Source organism: Perognathus longimembris, chromosome 9, assembly GCF_023159225.1.
Source record: "Perognathus longimembris pacificus isolate PPM17 chromosome 9, ASM2315922v1, whole genome shotgun sequence".
Lineage (NCBI taxonomy): Eukaryota > Metazoa > Chordata > Mammalia > Rodentia > Heteromyidae > Perognathus > Perognathus longimembris.
In genome coordinates, this window is record NC_063169.1 from 66,612,693 (window position 1) to 66,629,098 (window position 16,406).

The 16,406-nt window shown below is 40.7% G+C and overlaps 1 protein-coding gene across 5 annotated transcripts in view; it reads left to right on the forward strand.

The window, feature by feature from the left end:
- The window catches only part of Arid1b (AT-rich interaction domain 1B), a 309,189-nt gene that overhangs the window by 105,213 nt on the left and 187,570 nt on the right, over positions 1–16,406 (forward strand). For all 5 annotated transcript variants that reach the window (XM_048354354.1, XM_048354355.1, XM_048354357.1 and 2 more), the window contains exon 4: positions 9,832–9,942. In XM_048354354.1, the coding sequence (XP_048210311.1) occupies positions 9,832–9,942 (111 nt within the window). The remainder of the gene's footprint in view (positions 1–9,831; positions 9,943–16,406) is intronic.

Here is a 16,406-nt window from a genome sequence, read left to right on the forward strand (position 1 = left end):
TGTATCTTTACATATATGTTTTCCAGTGGCTCTTACTTTGTTAGGTTTTATTTTTAGCAAGAATACTTTATAGTTTTCTGAGCCCCAACAATGTTACAGAGGCCACAGTATTCTGAATTTGATCTGGACCTGTGTGTTATGGTATTGGAATGAATTAATCTTGGAAATTGAATTGTGTTGTGGAGGAATCCATCTGGATATTTGTAATTTTACAATTTTCTGTTGACCAAGAGGCTCCATCAATATCACACATTCTTTGTATGTGTGCATGTATGCACGCACACATGTGCCAGCCGGTCCTGAGGTTTGAACTCAGGGCCTGGGCACTGTTCCTGAGCTTGTGCTCAAAGCTAGCACTCTACCACTTGAGCCACAGCTCCACTTCTGTTTTTTTTCATGGTTAATTGGAGATAAGAGACTCATAGACTTTTCTTCTATCCTCAGATCCTAGCCTCCTGAATAGCTAGGATTACAGGTGTGAGCTGTTGGCACCCGGTAATATCACATATTCGTTTTAGCTTTTTCATTACCATTTGTTTCGCTTCTGTGCTGTCATTTTAGGGACAGGAATCAAAGCCTGGTGGAAGGATAGGCCTAGTGTATTCTCCCCGGCATAGACCCAAAAGCTGGCACAACAGTGTTTACTCTGTACAGCACTGTCTACTCACTGAATATCTTAGTTATTACTCAGCAGGCTGACATTTCCATCTTTTAAAATGTACCTAAATTTAAGGCCTTAATTAAAAGAATTTGGAGAAGTTATTTCCACTTGAAAATACTATTTTTGGTGTTTTTTTTTTTGTTTTGTTTTGTTTTTTTGGCCAGTCCTGGGGCTTGGACTCAGGGTCTGAGCACTGTCCCTGGCTTCTTTTTGCTCAAGGCTAGCACTCTGCCGCTTGAGCCACAGCGCCACTTCTGGCCATTTTCTGTATAGGTGGTGCTGGGGAATTGAACCTCATGTGTACGAGGCAAGCGCCCTTGCCACTAGGCCATAACCCCAGCGACTATTTTTGTTTTTCATGCTACTTTACTTCCTTTAACTATATTCCCTAAAAGTAGTATCTTTGTATAGGAAAAACCTAACGCTTTAAGTTTTGGATTTAATTTTTTAATTTATATTATTATTATTTTGTTTTGTTTTAGCTTCCAGTTGCTTTCCATTTAATCATTTTGGGGCTATGCAAGTTTATGTTATGGTTCATGGTTGGTTCTCTCTTAGGAAGCTATCAAATCTGTCTTCTTCATACTTATATATGTATAGAAGGGTTTTCTTCTGCCTCGGTTTTCTTTTCTGACTTCCTTGTAAGATGCAGAGTAGGCCTCTGTGGTTTCCTTGTGGCACACATTGCTTCTGGATCTTTTCACCCTTGGCCTTCTGACCGAGGCCGCTTATGAGTGCCGGGGCAGTGGCCCTGTCGGTCTGTCTGCTGTGAGAGGGGTGCTTGCTGACGCAGCTCTGCCTAGCACCAGGACAGTCAGCAGCTTCCTGTAACCCTGGATTTCTCTATGGCTTCAGACTGCACTGCTGCTGTCATAGCCAGGGAAATCTCTTTCTGTTCTTGGACAAGAGCTGTACCAAGCAACAGTAAGTTACAGCTTATTTGGTGACAGTGTATCAAGATGAATTTGTTTTTTAATGAATTTGTATAAAGCAGTGAGGGAATTTCAATCTTGGCTTTTTTACAGGTACACTTTTTCAAGCTGTCAGAACTTTTTGAAGGAAATATTAGGCATTATGAATGCGTACTTCTTTAGATATAAATTTTCTTTGTTTTTATTATAGATGACTGATATTTCAGTTTATGCAAATATACCTTTGGTTCTGTACTCATGTCCTCAGCCTCTACGCCTGGCTCAACACCACTAGAAGTAAGCAGCCCACTTCCCAGTGTTACAGGGAGTGCACCGGCCAGTGCCGTGTTGGGTTCTCACCTGGGCCTTCACCAAGAGCTATTCTCTTGTAGTGATTCTCAGAATTGGGCCTCACTTCAGTTCTTGTCCTCTGATTAAGTCAGCACACACCTTCTCCAGAGAGTTCACCTTGTGGCTGGATAGGATATTTCTAATTTTGGCTAATGACCATGTCTAGTTCCACAGGTATTTTTCCTTATCTTTAAAAGCGCCTTCCTGACCGACTTGGCTGAGAGCCGACAGTGATGAGTCAGGAGCTGGAGAGGAAGGAAGAGGGCTCATCCTTCTCAGAAAAGCTTCTTGTAATTTGTTTAGCCTCAGGTCTTTGGGAAGGGAACAAAAACCCACTACAGCACTGTAACTGTTAGTAAGAGCACATGAAGCATTCCATGACTGTGTCATTATTGGGAGAGTGTCATGCTACAAGTCCAATGATTAGTCCGACCTTCTCTGGACTGATGAGCTCACAGCAGCAGGTGTGTCAGCCACACAATGGTGGTGGCTGTGCCTTTGAGGTAGTCTTGAGAAACCGTGGGAGTCCCCTGGTGAGAGAAGATGTGAGCTTGGTCCAGGACCATTTCTTTGTTGGTGAAATATAGAGTGCTCCCTTCTGCATGTGTAGACTGTAAGGTCATTAGGTGGTTTAGATGGTACAGATGATGCTGCAACCAGTGACTTTTCTTGCTGTTTCCTCAATGATTAAAAAAAATAATAAAATATTTTTGTTTAGTTTTTATTTAAGGAAATAAAAAGAAGTACCACCAGATTTGCCATTCACTTCCAACAGTCAGTCACTCGGCAGAAGTTCCACTTATGAGTGGATACATAGCGTGGGTTACGTGGGAAGGCGTGCCTTGGTGGTCAGTGAACTGAATGATCCTGGCAAATAGACAGTCATTCTGCAAAGACTTCCAGCACTGAAACACAAGAGCAAAGTATTTTAAAATGATTTCATATGGGATCCCCATTTTAATGTAATGCAGAGACTCTTTTGAGTTTATTACACTGTCAGTGCAGTGAAATGTATTTCTGAATTGGAACTTGCAGCAGCAGGCTGTGGAGCTCAGAGGATGCGTTGAGCACCGTGGCTGTGGTCCATTGTGCACAAACACTTCTTTATTGGTAAAACCATTTCACTGTTTATTTCTAAATTTCTTCTTATTTATGTGGCAGGTTAACTTTAAGTTACTTCTGAAGCTTTGGAGACTTAACCTTATTTTAAAAAACTCAAGGTTAAGTCACTGATATGCTCTTTTCATTGTGTTAAGGTTTTATTATGAGCAAAGACAAGAACATTTACGATGTGTCATCATGACTTACTTAGCCTTTAGATATTAAGACATGGTTATATTAATTCATAATACTAAAAACTTTGGACTGCAGATTGGTAAACATTTTTGTTTTCAGGGTCGTGAGCCTCTGAGAAAACGACTTTTCTGTTTACCCCAGAGGGAAGCTAGGACCACTGCTGGACTGGCTGATTTCTGGTTGTCCCTCCCTTCGGGCTCTAAGGCAGGTGCTAGACCAGTTGTGGGAGCACAGTGTTGGGAAGGCCTCTGTCTGGGTCCTCTCCTTTCCTGGTAGGATGTGCAGAATGGGAAAAGTCAGGGCTATCTGTGCTGTACTAACCTTGGTGTGTGTTTTGGTGGTTGTTATTCGGGGAGGTAACCCCCTACCCCACTGAAGAATGCAGAAAAACAGCTTTTGGAAGAAGGATGTTTGAATGTCATTGGCATGAGCTCTTTCCTTAATTGCTTCAGAGTAGTTCTGTCATTTGTTGCAAGTATGTCTGCTTGAGCCTTTGTTGTTTACTTTAAAGCAGTGAGGAAAGGAAGAGAAAACCCTTAGTTCCTATACACATCTCCCCAGGATTAAAGGCATTTGTGACTTGTAATGAAAAACTTTTCAGTGGTCATGTATGTGTTTCAAGTTGGTAGAACTGATAGTGTGATTTATTTTTCAGTTTCATGTTTTAAAAGTATTTCTTTCTTTCTAGTACCAGAATAAAAAAGAAACCCAACCGGGAAGTGAGGAGTTAAACAGTGATCACAATATTTTCAATGCTTAATTTATTTTAGAAAGGTGGTAGGAAAGGGCCTCTTCTTGGGACGGTCACCTAGAAGCCTGTACACTTGGTACATCCTAAAATTAAGATGGAGGAGAGCACAGCGTCAGGTCATGACTGTCTGCCTGAGGAAGCAAAAGAAATGCTGTGTTATAAGATGTATTTTGTTAAAGGTTAAAGAAGACCTTGAAAGGAGGGCTATTTGCAGGATAAGCTAAACTCTGTGTCCTTTCGTGTGTTCAGAGCACCCTAAGAGTAGGCAAGTTAGCATCATCCTGTCTGTCTATCTGTGTTTTCATCACTGGCTCTGCTGACAGAAAAGGATTTAGGAAATAATAAGCAGGCATTTGGGCACATGGTCTTGTTCTCTGGCTCTTGGTTCTGGCTTCTCCAACTCAGTGCCTGGAGTAGGACGCTTTGCCGCCCAAATGCAGGTACTGTGCTGAACCAGCCTTCGCCTGAGCACAGCTCCTACACAACACCCTCCAACTCACTGAGCTCCAGCCTGTCCGCTCTCTCCTGATACCCGGCCTCCAAGGGTGCCCAGCACTAGGGTGGAAAAAGGAAAGGGGTAAGCAAATGCCAGGCACTGTGGCGGCCCACGTCTGCAATCCTAGCCTCTCAGGAAGCCGAGATCTAAGGATCACAGTTCAAAACCAGCCCAGTCTGGAAAGTCCTTGAGCCTCTTATCTCCAATTTACCACCAGAAAACCAGAAGTAGTGCTGTGGCTCAAAGTGCCAGAGCACTACCCTTGAGCAAAAAGAGCTCTGGGACAGCGTACAAGCCCTGAGTTCAAGCCCCATGACTGACCAAAAAAAGAAAAGAAAGGGGTAAGCAAATATCACCATCAAAGGTCATTAGGTTTATTTATAGTTTTTTCCTCCCTTGATATTTACATTCTGATGAAAAGATTTGGGAGAAACATGTAGCCACTCGTAGCTGCTCCATTTGTCTTTATAATGCTTATTTCAGTGTTAAAATGTGAAAACTGAAATCCTAATTTAACATTCTTTATTGATTCTTTTAATTTTAAAAAATGTGTGGGGCTTGAACTCTGGGCTTCTTGGTCTCTGCTTTTCAGCCACACCTCTTTGTGCTGGTGCTGGGTTGGCTTTATCCCTTAGCTGTTTCACTCGTGGATAGTACTTGAGCCACAGCTACACTTCCCCTGGTTTGCCAGTTAGTTGCAGACCTCTGCCTGGGCAGGCATAGACTCCTGGACTGCAAAGCCTCAGATTGGGATTCTATCTGATGTCACTGAGTGAGCTCCAGAAATGAGGCCTTGTCTGATAGCACAAGCATGGGAGAAATGGTTCCCATAATCCTCCTCCACTTGTCAACTAAGCAACCTTCGTGTTATTCAACTTGGATTTCTTCATCAGTGAAGCAGTATGTGATAATAAATGGAAGTCCATGGAAAGTCCATGGATTCAGTTACCCTCAGATAAAAATACTCAAATTTGTCTGTACTGTACATGGACAGATCTCTTTCCTTGTCACGATTCTTTAAACTGTACATGGTCACGGTTATTTATATAGTCTTGTGTTAGGTATGATTAGTCCAATAGAGGCAATGTAAACTCTATGGGAGCACATACATTGAATAAATAGCAAATAGTATGTCATTTTATGTAAGGGGTCTGAACCACCCACCAGGTTTGGTGGCTGCACAGGGGTGGGTATTAGAACCTAGTATTCCACAGATAGTGAGGGACCATGTGCTGATGTATTTTTAGTTCTGTGTGAAAAGCAGATGTTTCTTGAATGAATAAAACATGTAGGAAAACACAAATCATATAAGCTATGGACTTTGAGCTGCTGGTTGTCATTACCAACACCAGCCTCCTAGACACTAAATGAAGTCCGAACTGCTTCTTAAGTATTTTCAGATAAAAATAATTGGCTGTACTGAACACTGTATGATCCTTAGGAGGTAGTTTCTTCTGTCTGAGGATGCAGGTCTTTCTGTATCTTGGTTTTTATATAGGAAGAAACAAATGTAATTTTTTGGTAATGAGTTATGAAACTGTGTTTCATGGATGCTGTATAGATTTTAAACCTTAGTGTTTTTATATGCATTACTTTTTCCTAGTGCATAAGAGAGCTGAATATTTACAATGCCTTATTTGGCTTTATGAATCTTGAGGGCATATTTGATTATTAAAAATCATAGCTAGGTGCTGGTGGCTCATGCCTATAGTCCTAGCTACTTAGGAGGCTACGATCTGAAGACCACCATTTAGAGCCAGCCCAGACAAGACAGATCCTCCAGTCTTATCGCCAGTTAAACCAGCAATATGCGAGAAGCAGAGGCCCTTGCTCAAGGTACGGCTTTGAGCAGAAGAACCCTAGTTAGAGCATGAGGCCTTGAGTTCAAGCTGGGCTCTGATTTGGTAAGCTCAGGAAAGCGCTCCGCTCCTGTGCTCCCTGCAGGCCTCCTGCTCTTTGCAGGCTTGGACAGCTGCTGCTAACCCTCTGATTGCAGAGACATGCCACAGTACATTCTTGTTTAGCCAGGCGTTTCACAGTGAGCAATGGGCTGGGAATATTACTGAAATTTATCAGTAAGAATTGTCCCTATATAGCTTGTATAGGCCTGCCCTTTTTCTTGAATGCTTTTTACAAACCCTGGAAAAGAATTACTCTTTTGAATGAAAAGAAACTAAATACAGGAAATCAGGCTTTTAAGCAGTGAAGCCAATATAAGAGTCAGCCTGTTAGATTTAGGCTAGATGATGAGATTGAGCAAGGATTATTGAGCCAACAAGCAGGCTTTGGCAATCTACTGGAAAAACAAATCTGATAAGGTTAACTTGATTAAAATGACTGAAGTTCTCTCCCTTGCTTCCCCTCCCTCCCTCCCTCCTTCCCTCCCTCCTTCCCTCCCTCCTGGGGCTTGAACCCAGGGCAGGCTACATGCTAGGCAAGTGTTCTGTATGAGTTAAGTTCCTAGTTCTATAATCTTCTTGTGAGTGACACTTGGTGGTTTATCCATTGAGGTTATATTTTTTGCCAAGGCTCCCATTGTCATTAGCCTTTAACTTATTTCATAGTAAAATAGAATTAGCTTATGCTCCGGGCCTTTCCCTAGACTCTTGTGGTAAGACTCTTGTGGTAGCTTTGATTTTGTCCTTGTAATAGAAATGAGACCCCAGTGTGCCCCTCTGGTCCTGCTTCTTACTATCCTGTGGTAAAGGATCTACAAAGCAAGGCATCCACGGTACACATTCAGTAAGTGTCAACTACGTTTGTCATTACATCATTCATAATTTTTTTAACTTTTTATTATAAAACTGATGTACAGAGAGGTTACAGTTTCATATGTTAGGCATTGGATACATTTCTTGTACTGTTTGTTACCTTGTCCCTCATACCTACATCATTCATAATTTTAAAAATAAATTTTACTTTTTTTTGTGTGTATGTGGTACCAAGGACTTGAACCCACGGCCTCATGGATGCTAGGCAAGCACTCACCACTAAGCCACACTCCTTGCCCCCATCATTTATAATTTTAAAGGCAATGCTAAACATTTTTTCTGAAACTGACATTTTATTATTAACTATTTATTTCTTATTGAAGTAAAAATAAGTACATGCCTAAATGTAAATATAGCTTTGAAGGTGAAAATGCTTAGAATTGTTATGGGTTATAACTTTTATTACAACAGCCGAACATAGACTTTGTCTTCCCTCTGTATATTTTATGTCTGTGATGGTGGTCAGGAATTATCAGTTGGGATCTATTCTCTATGCTCTCAGTTAATCATTCCTTATACGCAGACACAAACTAAGGTAGAACAAGTCTCCTTTTTAGTGGTTGACATAAAATTTCAGTTTGGTCTCATTTCCAACTTTATTTAGTAATTGAAAGCTTTCTGTGGTTACAGTAGCATTTTGGGTTTGGTAGAATCTACAGATTTCGAACTTTTAAAGCCCCGAGAATGGAATGTGAAGTCATGATATGTTTTCCTGATAGTGTTCAGCCAATTAGGTCAGTGTTACTCATTTTTGAGGGATTCGTTTATAAACTGGAATGTGGATGTGCTGTCGTTGTAATGTCTTTCTTGACTTCTCTGAAAAGCAGTTCACTTATCTATAAAGAAAAGAACAGATAGCCATGGAGCAGGTTATGCGAGTCTTGCGGGCCTGGGCTCTGCGCGAACAGATAGCCATGGAGCAGGTTATGCGAGTCTTGTGGGCCTGGGCGCGTGCAGGGCAGTGTCTGCTCACTTGCTTGTCCATTGTGAGGCCGGCCTGGACTCCCGTGTTGTCTCTGTAACAGGGTGAAGGCTGGTGAATGAAGGCCTTGTGCCCCATTTAACTTGAAAACCTGACCATTAGCCTCCAGGAACCACAAAGCACTCCGCAGGAGGTCTCTGAGGCTTGTGGGGGAGGATGAGGAGGGTGGTAATCTTTTTGCCCTTGCTTTTGTCCCTCACTAATTGTTACCCTCTGCTGGCAGTCAGATTGAAGAGCTACCCCTTCAAGTGTCTTTGGATCGCCTGTGTTTACTTCCTCCTCCCCATACTGAGGTTACCAAATGAAAGCTAGGACAACTGCTGTTGAATTCTTTTATGAAAATACAGTACTATAAGAAGTTAAATCTTTGGTGGTAGTTGTTGTTTGTGGTTGATTTTCTCTTTAAAAGGAATAGAGGCTGCTAGTGAAAATGCTGTGTTGTTGGCATGCTTCTTTATTTATGGAACCTGTTTAAAAGCAGTTAGCACCAGCACTGAGCTAGTGTTGGCTAGTTAAATCTGGTTGTGCAGCTTGTAGAGTTCGTAGTGCCAGCTTTTGGCTGAAGAAGAGAGAGGTGAGGCTGCAGAAGCTTTGTATACGGCCTTATAGCAAACCAGTAAACATTTCTAAGGAATATTTAGGGGAATATAGGAGAAGTAGGATTTGAATATGATGTTTCTTTAATACCAACTCCTATTTGAACTAACAGGAAAGAGGAGAGAATTTCATTTTAAGATAGTATTTTCCATTCTTTTTGTCTCCCTCCCCAATTACAAACTGGTTCTTCAGCTTTTAGTGCCAATTGAGACATGCTATAATAAGTCCCTAACATTCTGGCCTTCCATTGTAAGTGATGGTAGGGTGTTTAGTAGCAGAGCACCCGTTGAAGGTGCTTGTGATAGCTCTGGTATATAGTTCCATGTGGTATTTGGATTGTACAATCCTGTTTCAGCACAGTGTGATGAAACCACGCATGTTGGGAAATGATGAAAGCCATGTAAAAGCATGCTTCTCATTCACAGGCAGGTGTGGAGGTGGAGGTGTGCTTTGTTCCCCCACTGTTTTATTCCTTGTTAGGCTTTGCGGAAAACCATGCTTCGTGGGCATGTGGACTTCTACACATGGGTGTTTATTAGCTTTGTAGAAGCCCCAGGATACTGTGAACTTCTTAATAATGCCCACTGTTTGGGAGGGGCATATTAAGATGTGGTTGACAATAAACTTTTTATTAAGTTTTTAAAAATTTGAGATAACATTAGTTTGCCAAAGTCAGAATTAAATTGTACACTCAAAGCCAGAATTAAAGTAAAACATTGAGCTATCGGTTTTGTGTGGCTTAAAAACTAAAATCTCAAATGTAATACTTGGGTTGTATGGTCCTCTAGACAAAGAACAGCTGCTTATTATATGTATTTCTGCTATTGATTTATTGCTTATTTTTGTTTTGGCTTTGACAAAGTGTTAAAGAAATAACAGCTACCATGTATCTGTAATATAGCTAAAATATGGCCTTACTTGATACTTTGTAATAAGTTTATTTCCTTTTGATTACTTGAAACAGCTTGAAACTCCTCTGAGTGTTTCTGAAGAATTTCTGTTTGTATTTGTCTAGGATATGTCTCAGGAAGGTTATGGAACTAGATCTCAACCTCCTCTGGCTCCTGGAAAACCCAACCACGAAGACTTGAATCTCATACAACAGGAAAGGCCCTCAAGCTTACCAGTAAGACATTAATGTGCTGATTTGGAAATGGAATGAGTTAAAGATTTTTAAAAAGACCTTTCTTTTTTGTTTACTCCATTGCATATTACAATGGGGAGGGGGGTTCTAGACTTTATACTTACTATTTTTTAGAGTTTAATTTGGACGAGTGCTGTCATTGTGGATGAATAACATACGGTCATTGCTCTGTGGAACACACATCAGTGGCAGGTTTTATTTGGCTGGTTGGCTTTGTGTGCAGGAAGATACTGCTGTTGTCAACTTAGCTTTCTTTAGCTTGTTGCCTTTTGTAGAGTTATAAAACAAAGTTGTCAGTGCACAGATTGAATACAGGAATTCTCTTGCAAAGAATGTAAATGAAAATAACATGTCTGATATAGTAATTTGTATTATTCCCAGGAATTTGTATTTGTGTAAAGAAATAATGAGGCTGGGCGCTGGTGGCTCATGTCTGCAATCCTGGCTGCTCAGGAGGCTGAGATCTAAGGATCATGTTCAAAGCCAGCCTGGGCAGAAAAGTCTCCCGTAAGACTCTTATCTCCAATTAACCACTAAAAAACCACAAGTGGTGCCATGGCTCAAGTGGTAGAACGCTAGCCTTGAGCACAGAGAAGCTTAGGGACAGCGCCTAGGCCCTGAGTTCAAGCTCCAGGACTGGCCAAAAAAGAAAGAAAGAACGAGAAATTATAAAAAGAAAGTAGTTTAAAATATGACAAAGCAGCGTGTAAGGCATTTCGTCAGCACCTGGTGTGTGGTGCTTGGTCCTGTGTTGCTCAGAGTCGAGGCCATGGTGCAGGGCCCATGGACACAATCGCACCAAGATGAAATCTATGTAAGTCAATGTGTTCTACATTAATTTCATTGTTAAAATAATTTGACTTGAAGAATGAGTTACTAATTTCTATTAAGGTATACTTAAGATTGCAATTCAGAATGTCCACGATTTTAATTTTAACTTCAGCTGTGTTTGCACTAAGTAAAATGTATTACCCTTCTAAATCTTTGAGACCAAGCACGTCGCGTGAGTACGGCATGTAACATGTGCGGCGCATACCCGCCACCCCCCGTGTGAAATGACCCGGGTGGCCATGGACAAGGCAGGCGATGGCTGTGGGATGCACTGTCGTCGAATTAATACAAGAGGGTGAAGCCTTATCATGGTCCCATTTATTGACGTTGTATTGAGTCATTTATTGTCCAGTTTGAATTTTGAAAGAATGGAAGAGGTAGTAGAGTATGGATTTCATGGTAGGAGCTTTTCTTTGAAGCACAGGATGACTTGATGGGCATGTAGCGTATGTACGGCATACATACACACTGTTAATAAGTGGAACATTTCCTGAAGAGTTGGAATTGGTTTATGGTTCTAGAAAATTTAAATTGACGTATGGAAAGCTGGTGGGTGGTGAATTCCCTCCTTCCTTTTTACTTTACTTTTGTGTGTGTGTGTGTGTTTGGAGCCCAACTTTGTAGGCCCATCATTGGGGGCTGATTTGGACAGTGACAGAGGTTGGAAAGTTTGTCTAATACTAATAACAGTTTTCTGAGTGGCTTTAAGAATAACCTGCGGTCTGTGTCGCCTCTTTCATGTCCATTTGAGAACTGGAACACCCCTCCCCAACCTTTTCTTGTCATGGTTGCATTTTGAGGACGCAGTTGTCATTCAGCTAAGCCTACGTATAATTGGGGATAGCTGAGCCTTTTTCGGAATTATTATTTCTATCCTTTTTGTATATTAAAATAAGTTATGTTCTTGTTAACGAGTTCCTTGTCTATTTCCAAAGTATATGAGATTATTCATGACACAATTATTTTTATACCAAACTAAAATATTTTTTATTTGTTATTATAAGGGTGATATACAGAGTGGTTACAGTTACACAAGTCAGGTAAAGAGAACGTTTGTTTTTGGATAATGTCACCGCTTTTCCTGTCTCACCCAGTTTTCGCTTCTTGTCCCCATCCACAAGCTGTATAGCTCATTTTGACACAGTGTCTAGTGAGTATCACTGCTACACTTGGTTACCCTTTGTTCCTCCATTTCTATGCCTCCCCTTCCCTTCCCAAAGACAGATGAATGGGCAAACAAGACAAAAAGAAAACAAAGATAACAACAAAGAAACCTCTTGTTTCCATTCCCTGGAGTTAATTTCGATAAATATTATTTTATATGATCAGAGGTACATAGGCATTGCGCCTTTGTGTTCCGCCCCTAAGAAAAATACAGTTTTAAACTCTTTGTGTTTGAACTCGTAGGTAAATAGGCTGGTAGGTTCAAGGATACTGTAATCACATTTCCCTATCTTTTTTTTTTTTGGGGGGGGGGCCAGTCCTGGGCCTTGGACTCAGGGCCTGAGCACTGTCCCTGGCTTCTTTTTGCTCAAGGCTAGCACTCTGCCACTTGAGCCACAGCGCCACTTCTGGCCATTTTCTGTATATGTGGTGCTGGGGAATCGAACTCAGGGCCTCATGTATATGAGGCAGGCACTCTTGCCACTAGGCCATATCCCCAGCCCTCCCTATCTTTTTTAGAGAGCAGATTTTCCAGAATTTATGACGAGTGTATAGAGGGGTCAATTTCTAAATAAATCTGGTGTAAGTAAAGCCTCTGATCTGTTAAGATGGAAATTGGCTTTATGTAAATGAAGTTTAGTGCACCATCTTTTCCTCATTGTGGCCTTATGTGTATAAGCAATTTCTATATGAGATTTACAATTACATTTTTGTTTATGTGGATGTTTCTTTTATACTTTGTACATAATTAAGGTAATTATGGCTTCAGGGAACAACCTGTTAGTGTTGTGTTATGGCTCTAATATGAGTATTTTCCTTTCTTTTTTCGTCTTTTTCTTTTTCCCCTCCCTCCCTCCCTCCCTCCCCCTCCCTCCCTCCCTCCCTCCCTCCCTCCCTCCCTCCCTCCCTCCATTCCTCCCTCCTTCCTCTCCTTCCCTCTCTTTCTCTCCCCCTCTCCCTTTTCTTCCTCTCTTTCTCCCCCTTCTCTTTTGGTGTCAGTCCTAGGGCTTGAACCTGGGCACTGTCCCTGAGCTAAGGCTAGTAATTGCACTTCCAGCTCTTTTGAGTGGTTAGTTGGAGATAAGAATCTCACAGACTTTTCTGCTTGGGCTGGCTTCCAAATGTGATCTTCAGATCTTAGTCTCCTGATTAGGTAGGATTACAGGCGTGAGCCACCCATGCCCAGCTAATATCAAGTATTTTTTCCAGAGCTAATTTACTAAGCATTTTCGTCCTCTATAAGTTGGATAAACTCTTACCATAGAGACCTCAGAGCTTTTGTCTCGTGTGAATCTGACACTGGATCTTCTGTAGTTTTTCTCTTGAGTTATACTTTTCCCTTTGATGTACCAGTGGTGTAAATTTAGTGTTTTTACTTTAGGTTACCAACAACCCATGATAATTCTAGTTTTGTAACTTGGAAGTAAATAATTTTAAGTCTTAATAAGACCTTTATAAATGTGTAATGTAGTGATTTTGTGTATAAATTAATAGGTTTATCCATTATAGATTACTATAATTCCTTAACATTCTTTTCTTTTTTGGTGGCATTGAGATTTTATAATATTTTCTGCTTGACATGTTTTCTCAGCATGTTTGTTACACAGTTATCAACTTTCTGTAAAACGTCAGGCTACTCCCCAAATTCTGAAACCAGAGCTCTAGTTTGATCTCTCGGTGAGCTGGTTTCTTCTCCCCCTTCAACTGGTTTCTATTTGCTGGATCATTATGCTCTTTAGTTACATTTTCAGTAGACATGGATGGAGCTTTACATCATCTGCAGAAAGCAAAGGGCTTATAAATTAATGCTTCTTCTTTGTTCTCGTCTTTGACCATGGCCAGTGATATTTACTTTTTACTTAAGGGACTCACCTTAAGCTCAGTACAGGAGTCCCTTACTCTTGCCCACTTGATTCTGTACCTCCTAATCAGATACCGCCCCCCTCCCCATCCATTCATTTATATACCCTTAGTGTTTTAGTTGCTAATCTATTTTAGGCAATATGCATATTTTATACAGTATAACAGCTTTTCCCATTAGGATATTATCGCTTCCTATTTTGAGGATAGTTTTCTTTACCCTTCCTGTAGCATTGGTAGGAAGTGAAGTGAACATCTTAGCAACACACACTGGGAGATCCAGCAGACACCGCTGCTTATCTACTGCTGATTTCACAAACATTGACTGCATCTCAGTTTAATATCCATCAAACTCCAAGTATGATTGCTAAATGTTTGTTAAATCTTTATCATTTGTGACGTTGACAATTCCTCCTTTTATTAGTTATTTTTATTTATTTATTTATTTGCCAGTCCTGGGCCTTGGACTCAGGGCCTGAGCACTGTCCCTGGCTTCTCTTTGCTCAAGGCTGGCACTCTGCCACTTGAGCCACAGCGCCACTTCTGGCCATTTTCTGTATATGTGGTGCTGGGGAATCGAACCCAGGGCTTCATGTATACGAGTCAAGCACTCTTGCCACTAGGCCATATTCCCAGCCCTTATTAGTTATTTTTATAACAATCTTTGCTCTTTTGTTTAGACTGGGAACCTTTCATGGTGTTTATTACGTTTTATTTAGTATTTTCTGAAAATTACTTATATAAATGCTTATTTGAAATTCCCCCACTTCCTTAGTTTCACAACTTAATTTCAGTTGCTTTCATTCTTTTTCATAGGATTAAGTTGTGTTCAGAAAGCCTTGTCCTTCATATAGTAATGATAGGATTTTGTGAATGTGTTAACTCTAATTCTAAGTGGGTCATTTACCTTGGTAGCTGCTTCAAGTAAAGAAGTAGGCACTTTGGATAATGAAGCTCAAAGAGCTTGGAAACTTCCTTTTTCCTGGAATTCTAGGGTCTGAACTCAGGGCAGGGCCATAAGCTTTCTAGGCAGACACTCTACTACTTGAGCAATGCTGCCACCCTGAAAACACTCTTCCTCTCCCTCCCTCCCTCTCACCTCTCTTTCTCTCTTTCTTTCTTCAGTCATAGGGCTTGAACTCAGGGCCTGGGTGCTATCCCTGAGCTCTTTTGCTCAAGGCTAGCACTCTACCACTTTGAGCCACAGCTCCATTTCCAGTTTTCTGTTGGTTCATTGGAGATAAGAATCTCATGGCCTTTCCTGCCCAGCTGGCGTTGAATGGGTATGCTCATATCTCAGCCTTCTGAGTAGCTAGGATTACAGGTACCAGCCACCAGGTGCCTGGCAATCTATATATGTTTTTACTTAAAAAAATTGACAGAAATAATAATCACAATTTTAGTTGTTACAGTAAGGGCAGATAAGTTAACAAACTTCATGAATATGAGTAAATGTAGTAATAAAAAAAATTGGAGGTTTTATTTTCCTCCTTCAGCAAAACAATGTTTTTTCCTCTAGGGATAGGAAGAACTTTTAATATATCCTCAGTTTAAAAGTTACAAATTTGGCTCAGTGCCAGTGGCTCAGACCTATAATCCTAGCTATTCGGGAAGATGCGATATGAGGATGGAGGCTTGAAGCCAGCCTGCTCAGACACTTATTTCCAGTTAACTAGCATAAAGACAGAAGTGGAGGCATGATTCAGGTAGTGAGCTAAAAAAGCTGAGGAAGAATATGAGGTCAAGCCCTAGTACCACGGCTTACTTACATACATGTACACAAAAATTGTTTTATCCTGTGCAGAGGAGCTGTTCATTTTCTATTTCAGATTCTGGTTGTCTTAAGTTAATGTTAGTGTATTTCTCTTGTTCTCACAGCATTTGAGAATGGACTGCTCTGGTAAGCCTTTGTAAAGTAGGTCTATAAACACTGGCTGTTCTGGAAGGCCTGTTGGGTCATTAAAAAATCTCTCTAACCTTTTCTTCCTTGAAGGAAATGTCTATAGAGGTTGACATGAAGAGTTTGGTCTTCCTGAGCTCACTAAAATACTCTGTGTGGAGTAGTGCTTATGTTACTCTTGTTGGCTTTGCAATTAGAGGGAAATATTGGGCTTCAGATAAAACATACGAGTTTTTGTCCTATTGTGTAAGAAAGGAGGTAGTAAATGGTGGTTGTTCTTTTAAATAAAGAGTGTTAAACAGGATATTGGAAACCCAAAAGAAAATGGTTAGGAAATTGTTATTACGGAGAATATCCTTTTGGGGTTAAGTATTAGCAATACATGCAGAGTTCTACCTTTAATGAAAGAGGACTACTCTGGTTGGGTTTTTGTGTCTGTTTGTTTTAATCTTTAATAATATGTAGGTCACACTGTTTAGAAGCATAAATAGCAATGACATGTTAATAGGAACTTTTAAAGTACATAGATTTGATCATTGAGTCCTTTGAATAATTGGAAACTGCTGGAATAAACTAGGTTAGACAACTGTAAATGGGTCTGCTTTTCTCCAAGTTCACAACCCAGCCCACAGAAGTATAACTTAGTTATGAGTTCGGGTTTTGCAAAAGTTAAAGTCTCCCAGGCATATGG